The following is a 21,282-nucleotide window of genomic DNA, read 5'->3' as shown; positions in this document are numbered from 1 at the left end:
ACCAAAGGAAAAAAATAGGAAAAAGCTAATGAAAATCGACAAAGAAACAAAAGGAAGGCGAAGAAAATGGTGAAACCAACAAAGAAAAAAAGAAAACCAACATACAAAAAAATAAAATGAAATGAAAGTCGATGAAACCACCAAAAAAAAGTATAACAAAGAAGAAAAGGGAAACAGAAGAAAGCCGGTGAAGATAAAAAAACCATAAGAAAAAATAGGAATGAAACAAGAAAACCCAACCTCAAACAATGAAAATCAGACAAGAAAACAACAGAGAAAAACCGGCTCAAACGGTGAAAGGAATAAAAAAGAGAAAAATTAAGGAATTGTTACAGTGATGGACCAGCCCAGTCGCGCTGCGCTTCAGGCGAGGGGAGCTACCATCTCGCTCTAAGCGAGATATAGCTCCCATGTGAATAGACATCCTTCGGCTGGAGCGTTAAAGAAAAACACTAAAATCATGTAATACCTCCGTAAATAAATATAAGAGCATTCCGATCACTATTTAGTGATCTAAGTGCTCTTTTATTTCTTTACAGAGAGAGTAATGAATAGCAGTTTTCTGAAAATTAGGCCATGAATTGAGCCCATTAACACTCTAGAAGCTGATTTTGGTTTCTTGAGCTATGAATCAAGTCTGGATTTGAATTTTTGTGTCATGGTAGATACTCCCTCCGTTCATAAATATAAGATTTTTTGCAATTTTTTTTCTGAATCGAGTGTATGTACACACGTTTAAGCATGTTTGTTTACAATTTCAGTCCGTATGTATTTCATATTAAAATATCGAAAACGTTTTATATTTGTGATCCATATGTAGTCCATATTTTTTATAAACATGTGTTTTTTAAATCCGGTGCAGCGGTTGCACCACAAGCTCGGTGCACCAGGTAGGTTCTCCCGTCCAAATATGTACTCTGCTGTAAAATACTTTGCACTTGCAGCATTTACGCATCATAATCGAAAATTATTTTGGATTTAGTTATTCAAGCATAGGTACAACTAAGCAGGGTACACCCTCCCGTTCCCGTATGTGGTATAGAAAGAATTTACACAGAGACCTCATGTACTACATAACTGCAGAGATCCTTCAGTTTACAGATACTCATGGCTGTTGGGACAGAGGGTGAAAGAGAAATAATTGTACAATGATGAAGAGTCAAGGATGAATCAATTGACATTTCAGAGGATAATGCAGAGGAGGATGGATCAACAACATTTCAGAGTTTGGACGTCGCGAGCTTGATAAGATCCTTCCTCAGTATCTTGCCAGACGCATTCTTGGGGATGTCCGTCACGAATGCCACCTTCCTGACCTTCTTGTAAGGTGCTACCTGTACAACATTTAACAGCAGAAGGTCAGAGAGATTGCATGAATCAGCTAGACAAATCTGTCAATGTGTCAATGGTGAAGAAGGAGATGGTTCATTTTGTTGGATTTTATCTGCGATGAGTCGCGCTTTGCTCACCTGTTTCGCCACAAACTCCATCACCTCCTGAGCTGATAGGTTGCTCCCTTTCTTCCTCACGACGTAGGCCATCGGGAACTGACCGACGTCCCTGTCCGGAAATCTGTAGAAAGGACCAGACCATTAAAAAATATGGCATAACTATATGGACAGAAGTGATTAACCGGTTACCAATATCCTGATGGCACTTACGGAATAACAGCGACATCGGAAACCTCTGGATGTGTCAGCAGAAGAGCTTCCAACTCTGCTGGGGGCACCTATTTATACACAGGTTACATTCAGATGCCAAGACACAATCATAAGTTCAGGAGAGATATCGGCTTGTGCCATTTAGTGATCTTTACCTGATAGCCTTTGTATTTGATCAACTCTTTCAGACGGTCCACCACGAAGAGATAACCATCCTCGTCTATGTAGCAGAGATCACCGGTCTTGAGCCATCCGTCGGGTGTCACCGTCGACTGTGTTGCCTCTGTGTTGTTGAAGTAGCCTGGGAAGACCAATATTGCAACATGCGATATTTACATTAGCATTGTATATGTCTATGGAGGGGTATGAGCACTTTTACTTTGGACTGCAAGTTTCACCTTGCCGAGGGTGCTACTAAACACGGCGATAACTTTTACTTTGGACTGCAAGTTTCACCTTGCCGGGGGTGCTATTAAACACGGCGATAACTTATTGAAACACATCATTTCTTAGGATGCTAAAATGCAAGAGCTACCATATTCTAGCAACTGAACTGGTGGATATTCACTCTGAATGTTACTGATCCTGACACTCTCAGTTCTGCAATACGTTAGCAGCTGGACAGTGTGAAGACTTGAAAATGAAATAACTATTTCTATTGAACCGTCGCTTGTCAGAGCACATCCCTCAGAAACCTACTGATGCTTATATGATGCCGTGGAAATGAATCCATCTAAGCTTTATCTCATGAGAAAACATTCTTCACTTATGAAGGAAGAGATCCTGCAGTCCTTGAAAAATTCTCCATGTGGATGTGTGCATATTGAAACCAGTACTCAGTTTAGTCTTAATTTCTTCTGAAACCGAATTTTGGTCTTCTTTTTTTCAACGATGCCTTGGTACAACTTCTGCATTAACTAGTGTACTCAACTAATGTAGTTGTTTCTGAATGTTAACTCCGTCCCAAAATATAAGACGTTTTGAGGCAGTAGTATTTACTAACTATCCTCTGCACTTCTGTAAGTTAAGTACTAACTACTTATTTGCTATACTTAACTAGTGTATTTGTTCATGTTATAAAACAGTTCATGTAGTGAATTCCAGGGAAAAGACACATTGCACTCAATGCAATCAACATTTTCCAAAGTATCGACAAGGCGGGTGGGAGTTCAGTGAACCCGTCCACCAACTGACAGGCGATCGGTTCTCAACACACAAATAATTCCAAGCCAGACATACTTATTCTGGAATTTAAGCATGCGTCTCAATCTGCTGACACCACTATTATTTAGAGGTATGGGAACCAAAAGATGCAGCAAAGATGACTCAGACCTGGGCGGTTGGGTTGTGCCTCCTATGAGTATCTGTCTGAAAAATCCCTTTATGAGTACTACTATTGCACTAAGCTTCAAATAGTATGAAAACGGAAAACAAATGACACCATCATCAGCCACAGCATAACAGCCAGTAACTGAAGGTGACACCTACAACCGGCAAAAGAAAAGACGAACAGAGCTTTGGCTCTATGTTGACACTACAACCATACCACAACAGAGCACCATTAGAGAGAACTGGAGCTATCAGGCATTTTCACCATCGAAATTAGGTCAAGCTGGCACCATTCAAACACATCCTGAACTACTCACACATGATGCACATGATTGTTACCAACTACTACAAATTATCCCATGTTGTCTGTCAAAAATACCATGCGGTCTGGACTCCCAATAAGAACAAAATTCTTCTATTGATGTTGGACATGTTTAGTACACTGAGGATTCGGAGTGATCCAGAGAGACATTTTAAATTCCAGCATGCAGCTCGCTAATCGAACAAAATGTCGCATGCCCTAAACAAAATGAAAGCATAATTTAGAACTCAAACCGAATCGTTTTGTTAATTTAGGCATTTTAGCTTTGACGGTGCCGGTGCGGAGTAGTATATATGTTCATATTGGAAAACAGAATCAAACTGTTAGTAGTTAATTCAGAACACATTAGTGTTGACAATTCGCAGTGATCAGAGAGACATTCTAAATTCCCAGCGTGCAGCACACTAATCGAAGAAAATGCCGGAACATGAAAACGGCGGAATAATAATGTGAGGCCACATGGTTCATGAACTTTAATTTTTGTACCTTTCATGACGTAGGGTCCCCGGATCCAGAGCTCGCCGGTGCGGTTCACCGGCAGCGCCTCGCCGGTCTCTGGGTCGACGATCTTGGCCTCGGTGTTGGGCGACAGGAGCCCGGCCGTCCCGTACCGGCGGCTCTCCTCGGCCGAGTCCGTGGACGCGCCGATGGCCGTGCTCTCCGTCAGCCCGTACCCCTGCAGGATCTCCACCTGCGGGTACTTCTCCCTGAAGCCTTCGATGAGCTCCTTGCTGAGCGGCGCGCCGCCGGAGAGGACCTTGCGCAGGTTGCCCAAAGGCAGCGGCTTGGGGTGCGCGACCATGGCGACGAGGATGGGCGGCACGAGCGGCAGGTAGGTGACCCCGTAGGCGCTGATGCAGCGCAGCATCTCGGGGAGCTCGAACTTGGAGAGCACGACGATGGTGGCGCCGCAGCCGAGCAGGCCGGTGGCGAAGGCGACGAGGCCGTAGACGTGGAACATGGGCACCGTGCAGAGGAAGGTCTCCGTGGTGTCCGAGTCCTCGAGGCGGAAGCGGTTCATGACGATCTGGACCATGGAGATGAGGTTCCGGTGCGTGGCGACCACGCCCTTGCTGGGCCCCGTGGTGCCGGAGGAGTAGAGCAGCGTGGCCTGGTCGTCCTGCGTGACGCGGTCCCGGCGGCGCGCGGGGTCGGGCGCCGTGGCGGAGATCTCGTCGATTGTGGCGACGATCCGCGGGTCGGCGGCGCCGGCGGGAGCGGGAGAGGAGGAGGACTCGAGGAGAACGACGCGGAGGCCGTCGGCGGCGCGGGGGAGCTTGGGGAGGAGGTCGCGGGTGGTGAAGGCGAGGACGGGGCGGGCGTCGGCGACCTGCTTGGCGATCTCGGCGGCGGTGTTGAGCGGGTTGGCGGTGGTGACGACGGCGCCGAGCGACATGGCGGCGAGCGCGGCGACGGGGAAGTGGACCGAGTTGGGGGAGAGGATGAGCGCGACGTGGCCCTTGCGGAGGCCGAAGGGCGGCGCGGCGAGCGCGGTGGCGGCGCCGGCGACCGCGCGCCAGAGCTCGGCGAAGGTGGTGCGGCGGCCCGTGGAGGCGTCGACGAGCGCGACGACGCCCGAGTGGCGGCGGGAGGCCAGGAAGGTGACCACGTCCAGGTCCCGGTCCGCGGGCAGCGGCACCTCCGCGCGCTTGCTCCGGAACGCGCCCGTCGCGGCGCAGTAGCCGCTCCGCGGGTCCGCCGCCGCCGTGGCCATCGCGATCGGATCGCCGCGCCGGCTGGTCGATCGAGCTCTCGGTTGGCTGTCGCTGTGTGTCTTTCGTGCGTGCGGGTGGGCGTTGTCTGGGTCTGACCAGTAGTCGGAGTAGGAGTAACTGCTTTCTCCCTGCGGTGGCGGCGGCGGTGGCGGGCGAGTGGTCGCCGTCGACACTCGTCAACTTTACACGGTGGTCAGCTGCAAAGCGTGCCTCGTGCGCCCATGTGCGGAAATGGATGGATAACCAGAAAAGAAAAACTGGTGGGCCCATACAGGAGTATTTGACTGTTCTGCGATCAGCGGGCAAAACGTGCATGTGTACGGTGCGCCAACCCCGTTGACTGGTACAGTAGTAGTACATTTCAGAAGAAGAAGAAAATTAATTGACCGGTAAGCAATCTGAAACTACGGAGTACGTATTTGAGAAAAAGGAAAAGAAAGCACCAAAAACCAATAATTTTGTAAAATCTTTGAAATGGGAGAGCGAAAATTTCGTAATGGGCCTTCTTCCTTTATCAGAATCGATTTGATAAGGCCGTGTAGGAGCAAGGCTCAAATTGTTTTCGTTATGATGCAGCCATTTTGTGGATGGATATCATTTCCAGACAAAGTAGAAGTGTTATCGAAGGATTTCGTTCCATTCTTCCTAATGGAGGAGTAAAGAAAAAGTATTGCAGAGTACACGTGGTTTTATTTCAAGAAAGAAAAGATTTAACATATATCATAGTCAAGTATCTTTGATTTTCTTTTTGCGGGAACCAAATATATTTGATAGTGTAAGGAAAAATAATACGGGCTTGTTAAGTCTAAGTGTCTGCTGATTGCTCAACCGTTGAACTTTTGCATGTAGATGTGTGCTGGACTGAGCACCGTCCAATGGACCTCACAACTCTAGTAAAGAAAAAGGACCTCACAACTTTTTGTCACACCATTTGCAACATATATTCCTGCTGGTTGCAGCATGCTGTCTCACAAATCACAATATCTGCCCTCATTGTTCGTAGCACGTAGTCTCACCGGTCGCACTATCCGCCATTGATGGTTGTAGCACTTAGTCACACCGGTTACAACGTGGCACAAAGTCCATGTTTGGTAAACCATCGATGCATATCAGTGCGCCGACAAGGGAGCCCTAGAGACCACCAAAGGAGGGGTGGGTGAAGGAAAACTTGAACCTCGCTATGTCCAAACCAGGAGATAAAGGAGGAGGAGGGGTTCTTGCGGACCACCATGGCACCGTCCTTGCAGGGACGTGTTGTATAATCTGGTTTTGTATACCGCCGAATTGTATCATCCATGTTTGGACTCGGATCTTGCCAAAATGAATAAAGGAAATTTGTTGTTTTCACCCGATTGATGTGGGTTCTTCATTAGCCACTCTCGCGTGTGCGACATGACTCTTCCAGGCCCACACACAGTCCCCCTGTCTCCACTTTACCCCAAGTTGAATGTTCTCATTCACACGATCTTTTCCCCTCGACCAGTCATTTTCTTCCTCTAACACATCATTTCCCTAACACTAATTCTTCGCTGTTGTCAAGCTTTGCTCTGAAGTTGCGCTGTCACGCCAATGTTGCGAGGCCACGTCGCCATCGTAAATTGTGGATCCCCGCCCTCTCCTCTTTTCTCGACCACACATCACTCCTCTATCTCAGTCCATCTCGTCCTTACCGACAGATGTTGCGAGCTCACCACCACCCACCACATGGGGGTACTACCGCTGCAACACCCACTGTACTACCATAGTAGATGCACGCAACGGTCCATTGCTGCAAAGCATGTCGTCATTGCATTGCATTACTATTGCACGCACCGCCTCTTTAGCAAACTAGCAACGGGGTGCGCAAGGCTCGCCGACGCTGGTGCTGCAAAACAAGTGTCTATGCTACAATGACGAATGCACCCCGCCGTGCATGTTGAAAGCAAGCCACCCAGAGGCGGAGGACGAAAAAAAATTTAAGGTGTGACGAAGTCTTAAGGAAAGAACTTTTTTGATGCAAATCAAAAGAGTCAATACACACTATAAACACACTACAAACGAAAAACCAAATACAATGAAAATGTAGACATGTTTCAATAGAAAAACAACCTAAAACATACCGATAATCAAACTTTCAATGGCGTCTAGAACGCGCTCGTTAGGTTTCCTCGCGTCGGCCGTCGGGTGAAGTGTCTGGTCGAGTGCGTGTGCGTCTCAATCAGGTTGTGCGTGCTCGACCTCATTTTTTTAAGGCATAAAAGCCACTTTATTGATCAAAATTCCATAGAATATGGGATGCAAGCTGGGTCATGTGGCTAGCCAAGCCACACAATGACACCCCTGAGCTAAAATAAGAGCATATTTAGCTAACCTAGGAGCTTCAAAATTAACTTCATGACTTTTAGAAATAAAATTACAGGAAAAAGGAGCTGATCTAGACTTGATTTCCTTAATAATGGCCCCATACGCCCAATGGTTACCTTTCAAGATATCACTGGCCACTTGTTTTCAATCTGACAATATGATAAAGTTTTGGACTTAAAGATCTCGCGCCAATGAGATAGCCTCTCGACAGGCTATAGCCTCCAGAGTTGTGGGATCAAATACCCCGGCAATAATCAAAATAGAACTTCCCAAGAACATGCCCTGGCTATCACGGCAGATCACCGCCGCTGAGCCTCCTCTTTATGCTACGACTCCCATCTCTTTCTTTAGCGTAAAACTGGCAGCGGTCAAAACAAACGAGCGAGGCAACCGTAAGATACATAGGTACGTATACAATTTTGTTTTGCTCAAAATTAAGGTATGGCCGCCATACCTTGCCCACCGGAGGCCTCCGCCAGTGAAGCCACCAATGCTGCAACGACACTGATGCTACAACGTGGCCTTCAGCCGAGGCAAATCCAACAAGCTGAGACCTGCTGCTACGAGCGACACACACCCTGCTGTGACACTGGCGGCACCGCCGCTGTCTGCCCGGGGTGCTGCAAGGCGTGGTTAGCTTCTACATGGGGGCAACCCACCCACGCTCCGATTGTTGTAAAAAATGAGATCCATGGAGGGATTCGAACACTGGCTGCAGGGTGCGCCACTGTCCACCCTTGCCACTAGGCTACACCTTCAAGCTGAAAATACTTAAGATAATTAACAAACTATCTCTACCGTTCATTGCACGATGAACAGCTCAGATTTTCCTGGAAAATTCAGAACCGCATCGCCTTATCGCAAAGCTCTTTTTACCGGTGCCGGGATGTACCGGCAACCAGCTAGCCAATCAGCATATGACATCACATTAAGCACTCATATACGGGAGATGTATTTCACTCATTTCTCTAGATTTGCATGCAGTGTATCTTCTGCACTAGGACCCACCATATGTCAGATGAAGGAGACATGCATGCGTGACCATCTCTGGCTGACACACAAGTACTTATGAAGCACGCATGCATTTTGTTTTCGCTTTAATAATTTCAATCACGCATATCTTTTAATCTATAATTTTATTTTTAAAACTTTTTTTATATATGAACTCCCAGGGTCAAGACCTTTACAACAAGATCATTCTTGGATATATTTGAAACATGTTTAAATTTCAACGTTTCAACTCACTTGTTTCGTTGAATCTATTAATTCCGTGTGGGAAATTTGTTTTTCATTTTAGTGAATTTATTTTGAAATGAGCTAAACTTGTATTGAGTGAAATTAGAAATGAGCTAAAATAATTTTGAAATTAGTTTTGTAATGGATGAAATATAGTATTTCAATATAATTTTTGAGTGAAATATTTTCAAACGTGTGAAATATGTTTATTGAAATGATTGAAATTAATTTTTATATGAGTGACATATCAGTTTCGCAAGCGCACAATGAAATTAGTTTTGAAATATATCTTTTGTAATGAGTGAAAAAGGTATTTTGAAATGAGTGAAATATAGTATTTCAATTGAATGAGTGTAATGTGTTTTCTGGAATGAGTGAAATCAATGTGTTTTTTAGTGAAATAATTTTACTGAAATCGAAAAATTAAATTTGTGAGGATGAGTAAACAAATATTCAAAAGAAACCTATTTCAAAAGAAATAGCAAGAACAAACCTATTTCGTAAGAAATATGTGAAATAAACCATTTTTATAAGAAATGTGATGAAATATATTTAGTGAAATGATTCAAATCAATTTTTATATGAGTGAAATATCAGTTTCGCAAGCGCACGGTGAAATTAGTTTTGAAATATATCTTTTGTAATGGGTGGACAAGGTTTTTTTTTAAACAAGTGAAACATAGTTTTTTCAATTTAGTGATTGTAATGTGTTTTCTGAATGAATGAAATCTATCTTTCATAAATGAGTGTAATGTGTTTTCTAAAATGAGTGAAATCTATCATTTGTAAATGATTGTAATGTGTTTTTGAATCTAGTGAAATGTGAAACTGACTGGAAGGTTTTCCGAAACTAGTGAAATGTGAAATTGACTGAAATGCTTTCTCTAAAATGAGTGAAACAGTAAAATTCAAACTAGCCAAAGTGCATCCAAGATTGATCTTGTTTTAAAGGTCTTGTCGTGCTGAATTCAAAAATATAAAATATTTCAAAACTGGATATTTAGTTCAAAAGTTATCAAACTTTTAAAATATGGCATGGAAAATAAAGTGTAAGTATTTAGTACGTGCATGCAGCTCGTTCATCTGCTCAATCTCTCACCCTGCCACCTGACAAAAGATACTGCTGTGGACCTCGCCCAACCTTGTATATGTGTTTGTATAAGATTCGTATTGCTAAAAAGGAGAAACAAAAGCATAGTGGGGTCTACCAGCCATACCAATCTCAAAGCAATGTTTGTGGTAGATTCATCACCGGTACATCCCGCCACTGGTAGAAAAACTTATTCGATCGCCTTATCCTCTCAACCAGACCCATCATCTTCCTCCTCCACACGCGCGCATCAGTCACCGGCCACAAGCCTCCTCCCGCCCCAATGGAGGCCGTCCTGCGACATCCATCCCTTTCCCGCCTCAAAGCCCCCAACCCAGCTGCTCACAGAACCCAGTACCTCTCCATCACCGTCCCTCGCCGTCCCCGCGTCCCCAAGCGCCGCCTCGCCGCCGCCGCGCTGTTCCAGGACCAGACCAACCCAAGAACCGCGGCAACAAGCAAGGGGGGCGATGAAGAAGACGAGGAGGGGTACGGAGAGGTGGACCGCATCGTCTCCAGCCGAACCGTCAAGAACGCGGTGTTCGCGGAGGACGGCTCGGCCACCACCGTCACCGCCACGGAGTACCTCGTCGAGTGGAAAGACGGGCACGAGCCGACCTGGATCCCGTCGGAGGCGATAGCCGCGGACGTGGTGGCGGAGTACGAGACGCCGTGGTGGGATGCCGCCAAGAAGGCCGATGTGGATGCGCTGGGCGCGCTGCTGGCGGACGAGGCGCTGCGGCGGGACCCGAACGCCGAGGACGCGCAGGGGCGCACGGCGATGCACTTCGCCGCGGGGCTCGGGTCGGAGGAGTGCCTGCGCTTGCTCGCGGAGGCGGGGGCGGACGTGGGCCACGCGGAGCGCGCCGGCGGAGGGCTGACGCCGCTGCACATCGCGGCGGGGTACGGCCGGGCGACGGGCGTGCGCGCGCTGCTGGAGCTGGGCGCCGACGCGGAGAGCCCCGACGGGAAGGGCCGGACGCCCCTGGAGCTGGTGCAGGAGGTGCTGGCTGCGACGCCCAAGGGCGTGCCAGCGGCGTTCGAACGGCGCCAAGCGCTCGAGGCGGCGGCGAAGGAGCTGGAGAAGGCCGTGTACGAGTGGGGCGAGGTGGAGAAGGTGGTGGACGGGCGCGGCGAGGGCAAGTGGCGGGAGTACCTGGTGGAGTGGCGCGACGGCGGCGACCGGGAGTGGGTGAAAGCGCCGTGGGTGGCGGAGGACCTGGTGAAGGACTTCGAGGCCGGGCTGGAGTACGGCGTCGCGGAGGCCGTCGTGGACAGGAGGCAGGCGGCGGACGGCGACGGGGACGGCAAGTGGGAGTACCTCGTCAAGTGGGTGGACTTTGAGGAGGCGACGTGGGAGCCCGCGGAGAACGTGGACGCCGAGCTCGTGCAGGAGTTCGAGCGGCAGCAGTCGGGGAACGGTGGCGCCGCACCGCCGGCGGAGACATTTGCCGGGTGACGGCGGCCGTCGATCGTGCTCGGTTCGCTCTTCGGTTTTGTCGTGTCGATGGAACGTCGCAGTATGTATCATTAGCGATCGAAGAGATTTTTGTGTGATTATTAATTAAGAAAACATTCTCATGAGATTGAGACATTGCAATCTTAAACAATCACGGTGAAGAGACCCAACCAATTTGTGATAGCATGGTTAGAAGGGTCGTGGTATTTCTAATCCATCAGGATCCAAGTTCTAAACTCGATATTAGTGCTTGTATTTTTCTGAATTTATTTTAAGTCTTTCGATGACATGCGTTCAATGGGGAGAAGACGTTCCCGTCGATTATGAAGGTGTCTGTGGCGTGTTTGATAATCACAAATAATGTGCCAACTCGATCTCTCGGAGATGCTTATAGGGGTAGCGTGCACGTATGTTCATAGGGATGAGCGTACATGCATATGTATGAGCGGTTGTGTCTTTACTATGTTAACTCACAAAAACCGTACAAAGAAATGCGGCAGCAGCGGCTTGCATTCCATTGTGCGAGCCAACTTAAGGAAGAGAATGTCATATGGATAGCGCTTGCCGGTCGACCGGCCCAAATTTTGATCGGACATCAAGTAGCCGTGCGATTTGACCCACGTCATCATATTTCTTCCCTCATCTCGATAGTAGACAACGCATTGCTCGACAGCGCGTTGTCCCTGCCACAGTTCATTGTAGGAACAACTCGGTGTTCATGGCGCCGCTCGCTTCCTCGCTGCTGCATCGATACTAGCTCGTCGCCCCGACTCAAATCATCGACGAGGATGCTCACAACGCTGCTTGAAGTGCCGGGGAGAAAGCCCCTCGCAGCACATCCGAAGTGGTGCATGTATCCACCTCTGACTAGCGGCAGGGTCACGCCTCACAACAACCTCATCTGTCACGGTTGCTCGCGACGACAAAGCAGCGCGTCGCCTTTGGCGCCGGTGGGTGCCAATTGCAGCACCCCGTTCCCCTTGTTGTCTCCAACATTTGCAGGTGCTGGCCCTGGCGAAAACCGCTGTCGGTTGTAGCAAAAATCCCAACGCCGGTTATAGCAAAACACCAACAATCACGGATCCCCACAAAAAAAACAGTTGTCACACCGGTAGCAACACCCACGTTGGCTGGTTCCAGCATCCATGACCAAGGTTGCAGCAAAAATGGCTGACACTACCGCCGTAGCAACACGGTTGTCGTCGGTGGTAGCTATCTCTGTCGCCGATTGCAGCACTGGTTTTGCCCGCTTTAGCACTAGGTTGGCCAGTTGCAGCAAAACAGCTGATGCCGTCGTCAATGGTAGCTACCGCTGTCATCGATTGCAACACTAGTTTGGCCGGTACCAACACTATGCTGTCTGGTTGCAACAAAACGACTAATGTCGTTGGCGGTTCCAACGATGGCTGGCCGGTTGAAACAAAACCAGTTACCAGTTCCAGCATCATCGTTCGCAGCAGCGTCCCGTTGCTGGTCATGTCCATCTCCGGGGTGAGAGGGTAGTTGGTGAGCAGGAAGGGGAGCAGGGCGACCACATGGAATGATAGAGAAAGAAGAGAGGAGTAGCTAGTCAGAGCGGGAGGAAAGAGGAGCAGGGAGGAGATCTGTCAGTGGTGGGGCTCACCGGAGAAGCCACGACGCACTCGGTGGAGCTAGGAACAGAGAGAGATGGTGGAGCGGAGATGGGTTGGATATAAAGGATGCGTGTGTGGGTATCTGCTCACTCTGTGCACCATACAAAAAATAAACCAAACCAAACCAAACCAAACCAAAAAACCATACCAAAATAAACCGAACCAATTTTACGGTTTTATGGTTTCTGGTTTCGGTATGGTATGAACTTTTTATACCGATTTGAACTTAGATTTTATGGTATATACCGAAAAACCGAAGTAAAAAATAAATTTATATTTCTTGAGATGAACAACCATACAAGTTGTCATTTTTTTATACATGAGTCAAATTCCCTACTAAGCACATAATTTTTTCTTGTAACATAGTCATTTTTCTCTTTTTAAAATGCACGTCCATAACCATCAATAGATGAATCAATGCATGCATATATACTTACATATATAGTTATATATTATTTTTGTAAAATAGTATGTGTTTTGAGTCATAAATTTGCAAATTATTATTACGTCATTTTCAAATTCGCGTCAACTTTGGTTATCATGGTATATACCGAAACCATACCGAAATAATTTGGTATATACTGAAACCAAACCGTATTTAAATTTCATATCGTATTTACCGAAGTATTAATACCACACAAACCAAACAACCGTATAAACCAAACCATGTAAACCTAATAAACCAAACGCACAGAGTGAGTATCTGCATGTGGGCCCCTACGGATGCATGACTACATTGCGAGGGTGGGGGATGTGGGATTTGGCACCAATCAACAGTGTGTGCGCGACCGGACTGGGACTCGGCCGGCCGGTCAATCTACAACGTTTACCTTCCATATAGTGTTTCATTTTCTCTCCCACAATTTAACAATTTGTCAGTCATCCAAGAATTCTTCTGCCTCACTCGATTTTACTTCACTAAATTGTTCACGTAAACCTAAAATATATATTCATCATGACGTAAATCAAGCCGATATGGTTAATGGGCCGAATTCACTATCCAAACTAAATATATGTTACTATGCACATATAATTTTACCCTTTTTTGTTTTAAGATGTGTGTTTGAAATTTTATGGCATGATTGATATATGTTGTGCTTGTGTCCTCCAATTTCCAGATTTTTTTAAGAATGATATTTCTAGACGGGAGGAGTACCAAGAGTGTGCCCGCATGTAACCCATCTCGGAATTACAAAAGCAAGTCTTATAGGCAGGCAAACGGTTAATCAAAACGATAATTCATCTTTGAGCCCGGCTCATCTAACCTTGGTGAGTAGTAAAATCATTAAAACTGCAAAAAGATTAAAAAAATTCTGATTTTTTTATGGTGCAACATGCTTGAGTGTGTGATGCTCGTGCTAAATTTGGTGAAGTTTGGACATCCAAGGAGCATGTGAGAAAAAAAAATGACCTTCGAACAGTGCGGAATTTAAACTTTCTCGCATGTCTGAATTTTCCTTTTTTTTGGCCAAGAGCTTCTCAAATGTCCAAACTTCACCAAATTTGGCACGGACATCACGCACTCAAACATCTTTCACAACATAAAATGAAGTATTTTCTTGATCAGAGCCCGGGAGCGAAAACGTCGCTCCGTAACCTAAAGGGCTCTCTCCGACGACACTGACTATTCGACTAGATAGCTTGGGTAAGAAGGCCACCCTAACATACATCAATTTCATCCCTAAACTCTTATTGTATGGTCAACTGATCATTGTCAATAAACAATGCAATGTTGTATCTATATCTATACCAAAATAAAAAGACTCAAAGAAGCAGATTCAACAAATCTCAGCCGTCAAACAGCGTCAATTCAATGACCTATATTGCTTCAATGCCGAGGGCTCAATATGTTTAGCATGCAATTAATAACATACCAAATATAGACTATCCACATAATTAACTTGTAATGATATCCTACCTAATATTAACTTGTAATTAATTTTCTGCTTCATATCAACATGTAAATTAATTTTCTGCCATATATCAACCTGCATTGTACGTACCCGGGTAATTACCATCAAACATATCTAAAAGATATGATGTGAGCGTATCTCAAGGATACGCTTACTAAGCGGAGCTTTAACTCTCACGCAAGGACTCTATATAAGCACAACATCATCCATCCTCCTGGACATACTCTGCCCTAGCAAACGAAACCCAACACTATCTACCCATCCTTGAGCTTTATCAAGAAACCATCACATACCATGGTCGCCAGGCATGCCACCCTGTGTTTCCTCCTATTTCTCGTGTTGCACGGAGATCCTACTGCAGTGGCCGGTTCGTGTTCTCTTTCTCTATCTCAAAATGTCTCTGATTTAGTACAAAATTATGAATGGGGTAGTATATTGTTGTGAATTTTATGAACATTTTCATGTGGTGAGATATACTTATGTGTTGATTTCGTGCAGAGGATTGCAGATACAGGAACGATAAGCTGCCGCTATGCCAGGACGTTTTATGCAAGACGCAGTGCTGGCTGCAGGGGGCAGTGGTGAACGCCGAAGTAAAAGAGTCCAGATGCGTGGGATCAGGGCCAGGCTCCACCTGCTACTGCCTCTTCTGCAAAAAAGATTGAACCTTCTTAAGGTTCCTGCCTAGTGCCTAGCGTCAAGGCCATCCTTAGAGATGAAATCCTACCGAGTTTAATTGTTGTTAAAAATCGTGTACTAGCCAGTAGCGTTATCTTTTTTTGGAAAATCAGTGGATCCTTTTATATCTAATTTTGTGGGGTAGGAAATCAAACAGTGAATCAAAAAAACCAAATTCAGCTTCCGTGGGTATGCCTAGGAGATTTTAATAAGCGGGGGGGGGGGGGGGGGGGGGGGGGGGGGGTGGTCCCGAGAGATCTAGCTTGCATGCAAGATTTTCATGATGCGCTTCACTTTTGTAATCTGAATGATTTAGGATTTGAAGGTGATGTGTTCACCTGGCGTAATAAGAATTTCAGAGTTGAGGGGTATATTAGAGGGACGAGACTTGCCTGCTTCCTATGCATGCTCCCATCCATGCTTCCGCGTACGTGACTTGATTTGATTGGAACAAAATAAGGTCCGGCCCTACCCCTTAAAATCAGGAAGGAAATGATTAGATTAGAAAGGAAAAAGAAAAAAAAAGCGTCTGGATCGTGTTGTGGCATCAGCGGAGTGGTGTGCTAGGTTCTCTATGTACAAAGTAATAAATGGCAACCCTGAGCATTCAGATCATCGGCCGGTTATCCTGCTGCTCAAAGGAAGCCAACGTCGCAAGAAACAGAAGGAGGGAGACCGCAGATTCAGGTTTGAGGCAAAATGGCTTCTTGAGGAAGGATGTGATGGTATTGTGGGGCAGGCATGGGTGGCTGCGGGGAGTGTGGATGTTGGGGAGCGGCTGGCGGCGGTGAATAGGGCCATTTATAAGTGGAGCCGTGAGGTTCTGGGTGACCTGAGTGTACGCATAAAAAAGCTGTGCCATGAGCTAGAAGTGGTACGTAGGGCGCCTATCTTAGAGAGCCAAGTTCGAAAGGAGCAGACGCTGAGTTTTAAGTTAGAGAGGTTGGAGGAGCATGAAGAATTTGTGTGGAAACAAAGGGCCCATGTTAACTTTTTCTTTTTAGAAAAGGAGGATAATCCTGCCCTCTACATCTGAACGATGCATATTGTCACTTTCTTAATTATTCTTACAAAACCTTACAAAGCCATACAGCAGCAAAATTAAAGCCACCGTTTAAGCAACAATTGTCGCTACACCTATCCAATTGATGAAGGGGTGCACATAGTCTGTGCCTAATATCAAACAGACATCGCAGCCAAACCTAAACATCTAAGACCTGAGGTCCCAACCAGGACGCCTGCTGGGTATGGGGCACCTACCAGTCCGACGCACTCCTCAATCAGGACGCCTGCCGGGTATGAGGCCGCCGCAGCCACCTGCCACCAATCCATCTTCAGAGCTGTACTGTTGCATGTACCGTGTCAGGTCTCTCTGCCATCGACGCCACCACAACGCCCGACAGCGTCGTCCTCCTGCGCGAGTCCATCCTCCCACAGTGAACTCCGAATCTGCACCGCGCCACGCCGTCAAGATCCGTCGCCATCAGTGTGTAGGATGAATCACCGCTCCACCAAAGAATCCATCCTCTGGTCCCTCGATCACGTTTGTACCTCCAAGAATGATGCCCCCAAGGGAGGAATGACACCAGAGCGCCGCCGTCATCCGATCATCCGATCTAGAGTTTCCCTCGGAGGTAGCAGAGAGTGGCCTTGAACTTCTGCACGACGATGCCTTCAAGAAGGGAACTACGCAGATAGCGCCGCCATCGCCGGCCTTAGCAGACGCCGAAGGCGAGTTTTCACCCAGATCAGTTCGAAGGGATCCAACTCTTGTGCACGGGCCGCCGTCACCGCCAGGCAGAACCCTGGAGCACCGGCAGATCAGCGAGCCGCCGACACCACCGCATCCAGATCGCCGGCCATGCCAGGCCGCCGCCATCCCTCGCGTCATCCGGGTCAGAGATGGAGCCGCCGACCGCGCACAGGGACCGCCGCCACCTGCACACGCCGGAGCGCCGCCGAGAGCCCAGCGCCCGCCACCGCTTGCCGAGGGCCGCCGCCACGCACCCCGAGCGGACTCCCACGCACACCAGGGGAAACCGCGAGCGTGAGCCTTGCCGTCGCCCCCAAGCCCGCGCCGGCGCGCCCCGCCTCCAGCGCGCCGCCAAAAACCGCCGCGATCCGCCCGCGCCAGATCCAGCGAGTCGTGGAAGAAGAGATCCCGCCGACGCCGACGCCGACCGGGCTTTGCCTGGCGGCGAGGAAGAGAGGTCGGCGGAGGGACGAGGACGCGGCGGCGCTAGGGTTCCCCTCGGTCGCCGCGCAGGGCCCATGTTAACTAGTTGTTAAATAGTGATAGGAATACACATTATCTCCAAGCTTTTGCCTCTGAAAGGAAAAGAAGAACACGATAAAAAGATTGGTGCGGGAGGATGGTAGGGTGGAAGAGGAGGAGGAAGGAATGAAGCAGATTTTTACTGACTATTTTTCTTCCTTGTTTACCCACGTGGCAGGTGCAGATGCGAACAATATCCTAAACCATATATTCCCGAAAGTCACGACACAAATGAATGAGTTTCTCACGGCGGAATTCACTTCGGAGGAGGTCAAGAGCACCCTTGATAGCATTGGGGATCTAAAAGCTCCTAGCATGGATGGTTTGCCGACGGTGTTTTATAAACATTACTAGCATTTGATTGGTAACAATGTCATTCGCGAGGTTTTGCATGTGTTGCGAGGCGGTGGAATACCAGAGGGATGGAACGACACTATGGTAGTGCTAATCCCAAAGGTTCAGAACCCAGAAAAGATGAAGGATCTACGCCCTATTAGCCTATGCAACGTTATGTATAAACTGGTGTCCAAGGTTTTGGCCAATCGCCTGAAGTGCATCCTCAGAGAAATTATTTCTCCCAACCAGAGCGCTTTTGTACCAGGGAGGCTTATCTCCGACAACACGATAATAGCATATGAGATGACACACTTTCTGAAGAGAAAAAAGCAGGAGGAACAAATTTTGCGGCACTAAAGCTCGACACGAGCAAGGCCTATGACCGCGTCGAGTGGGGATTTTTGGAGAGGGTTATGAGACAGCTGGGATTTGCACCAAGTTTTGTTGCATTGATAAGCAAGTGTATCAGGTCGGTGCGGTTTCGATTTATGGTTAATGGCTCGTGTACTGGACAGATCACTCCCGGACGCGGACTTCGCCAAGGGGACCCTATCTCCCCATATCTCTTCCTGCTGTGTGCGGAGGGTCTATCTGCCTTGCTTCACCAGGCTGAACTGTCAGGCCAGTTGCGTGGTATTCAGATTGCGCCAGAGGCACCGCCAGTGAGCTATCTTTTGTTTGCCGATGACTCTCTCTTGTTGTTTGAAGTAACCCCTGAGAGTATAGCTGTGATTAAGGATATCATACATGTGTATGAGATGGGTTCAGGACAAGTTATAAACCGGGAGAAATCAGCTATGTTATTCAGTAAAAACACCTCGAGACAGAAGAAACAACAGTTTTTGCAGCTGATGGGACTTAGGACTGAGAGCCAGCAGGGAAAGTATTTGGGGCTTCCAAGCTATGTGGGGCAGTCCAGGAAAAAATGCTTCCAGTATCTTAGGGAAAGAATTTGGGAGATCCTGCAAGGATGGAAGATCAAGTCCTCTCAAAAGCGGCAAAGGAAATCCTAAGAAAAACAGCATTGCAAGCGATTCCCACGTACGCAATGGCCTGTTTTGATCTCACAAAAAATTTATGTGATAGCATCAGCCAAATGGTATGCAAATTCTGGTGGGCAAATCAAGAAGATGAGCATCGGCACCACTGGGTAGGTTGGGAGAAGCTTAAACTTCTAAAAGAATAGGGGGGCCTTGGTTTTCGAGATCTTAATTTGTTTAACATCGCCATGCTCGTCCAGCCGTATGCATTGTTCTGATGCAAAGGCCGGGGAGTCCCCCCTTTTTGAAAAAAAAATGCTCGCCCGGCAGGTTTGGAGACTTGTTCAAGTGCCTGATTCTTTGTGTGCACGCGTGCTCAAAGCAAAATACTACCCTGAAGGCAATGTGTTGACAGCTATACCCCAAGCAGGCATGAGTTATGTATGGCGAAGTATTCTTCAGGGTATTGAGGTGGTCAAGGCTGTTATGATATGGAGAGTGGGCTCAGGTGAGAATATAAACATCTGGAGAGATCGATGGATTCCGTCGGTGGATACATGTCGTCCCCGAACACTACAACGTGGGTCTCTTTTAACAAAAGTGGTGGAGCTGATTGACCCACTGACAAATCAGTGGGATGCCCAGTTGGTCGGCCAAACCTTCTGTGTGGAAGATGCGAAAGAGATCTTAAAAATCCCTATTAGAGAGCAGTTTGAGGATTTTGTAGCTTGGCATTTCGACAGCAAGAGCTTGTTCTCGGTCCGATCTGCTTACAAAGTTCATGTGAGTCTGGTTCAGAATCAGAAGGTGAGGCAACGAGGGGAAGGAGCCACTGGCAGTGCAGATCCGAGCAATTTTTGGCGAGATTTATGGAAGATGCGATGTCCAGGTAGACTCCATCACTTCATGTGGCGGCTTGCCCATAATAGCCATCCAGTACTGAGAAATGTTGAGCGGATTGGGATTGAGTTAAATACTGACCGCGTCTTGTGCCATCGACTACCTGAGGACGGAGGACATTTGTTTCTTAGGTGTAAGGAGGTGCGGAAGATGTGGAGAGAGTGTGGTTTGGAGCCCTCCGCCTAAAGCTCCTAGAAAGTCAGTCACCAAAAGAGCTCTTGGAATCTCTTCCTAAATTGTCGGCACATGTACAATTAAGTGCAGTTTGCTTCTTGTGGTGTTGGTGGACTGAGAGAAATAAAGCAAACCATGGTCAGACCCGAATGACGCCGAGTGAGTTTCATTTAAACATCCGCCGGCAAGTTCAAGAATGGGAGGAGTTTCTGGGCAAGAAAACAAGCGATGTGCCACGGCCAGTTCAGAGATGGGTGAAACCTGATGTAGATTATGTCAAAATCAATGTTGACGCTGCTTTTCATCCGGATGGTATAGGAGGATGGGGTATGCTGGCTAGAGATGATGAGAGGGTGGTCATTTGTGGGGCAACTGGATACCTAGTACATCAGATTGAAGCTTTTCATGCCGAGGCGTCGGCCCTTCTGAATGCCATCCAGGTAGCCGAGATACAAGGGATGGGACGTGTTGTTTTTGAAACGGATTACATGGCTCTCCAACATGCAGTATCCTCTACTAGCCTTGACCGTGGTCCTCTTGGTGTGCTTTTCAGGGAGGCAAAGTACAAGCTTCAGCTAGGATTTATTGATTTTCATGTTTCATATTGTCCTAGAAGTTGTAATATACCTGCTCACATGCTGGCATCGTATGGGTGCCGGAGCAATGAGGAGTGCCAAGCTTTATGGCCATCGAATCTCCCGCTTGATGTAACTGATGCTGTGACCGTCGATTTGATTGGTCCATGCAAGGTGTTCCAAGTTCAAAAAAAAAGTAAACGTTTGTAGCGGGTCAGCCGGCCGAACTTTCCGCCGGCTTGCACCACGCTGGCTCGCTGGCCACGATTCTTCCCAACGCATGCGACGTGTGAACACGATGGGTCCCGTGTGACTGGCCCTTTTCTCCCTTAAGGCATCTCCAGCCGTGCCTCTAGGAAGGCTTTCCAGGTGATTTTTTTGCGCCGGCGTCAAAAAAAGGCCCAGTCGCGTCTTCAGGAGCTCGATTTTCGCCGGCCTGAGCTGAAAACAGCGCCGGCGGATTCAGGCCGAACCCGACGCGCTGGGGGGCGCCCGGGGGCGCCTGGGCGAACTGTTTTGGCGCGAAACAGCCGCGGGCCCGCCGGATCAGCAACACGGCACCTCGTCTTCCCCCAACGGCCTCGGTTCCCGCGGGGAATCAATGCCAAGGCTGCCGTAGGTCAGCCTTGCCATTGATTTCTCACGGGCGGCGCGCCGACGCC

The 21,282-nt window shown here is 47.8% G+C and overlaps 3 protein-coding genes across 3 annotated transcripts; 2 read left to right on the top strand and 1 right to left on the bottom strand.

Annotated features, from left to right (window-relative positions):
* Positions 1-957: 957 nt before the first annotated feature.
* LOC125511340 (4-coumarate--CoA ligase-like 4) lies at positions 958-5,252 on the bottom strand. Its single transcript, XM_048676684.2, has 5 exons — positions 3,799-5,252; positions 1,817-1,962; positions 1,662-1,729; positions 1,470-1,572; positions 958-1,334 (listed from the first exon to the last, which is right to left on the bottom strand). Exons 1-5 carry the CDS (start codon positions 5,024-5,026, stop codon positions 1,221-1,223), a joined length of 1,659 nt encoding a protein of 552 aa, XP_048532641.2. The 5' UTR covers positions 5,027-5,252; the 3' UTR covers positions 958-1,220.
* Positions 5,253-9,894: 4,642 nt separating this feature from the next.
* CAO (chloroplast signal recognition particle component (CAO)) lies at positions 9,895-11,280 on the top strand. The gene has a single exon (XM_048676683.2). It carries the CDS (start codon positions 9,980-9,982, stop codon positions 11,153-11,155), a length of 1,176 nt encoding a protein of 391 aa, XP_048532640.1. The 5' UTR covers positions 9,895-9,979; the 3' UTR covers positions 11,156-11,280.
* An 8,914-nt stretch (positions 11,281-20,194) lies between these two features.
* Positions 20,195-20,830, top strand: LOC147973677 (uncharacterized). The gene has a single exon (XM_087524753.1). It carries the CDS (start codon positions 20,195-20,197, stop codon positions 20,828-20,830), a length of 636 nt encoding a protein of 211 aa, XP_087380879.1.
* Positions 20,831-21,282: the final 452 nt, after the last annotated feature.

The sequence above is a fragment of the Triticum urartu genome, chromosome 5A (assembly GCF_056163025.1).
Source record: "Triticum urartu cultivar PI428250 chromosome 5A, HENAU_Tu73, whole genome shotgun sequence".
In the NCBI taxonomy this organism is placed as follows: Eukaryota; Viridiplantae; Streptophyta; class Magnoliopsida; order Poales; family Poaceae; genus Triticum; species Triticum urartu.
Note: the sequence above shows the minus strand (reverse complement) of the source record. Positions and strands in the feature narration are given on the sequence as shown.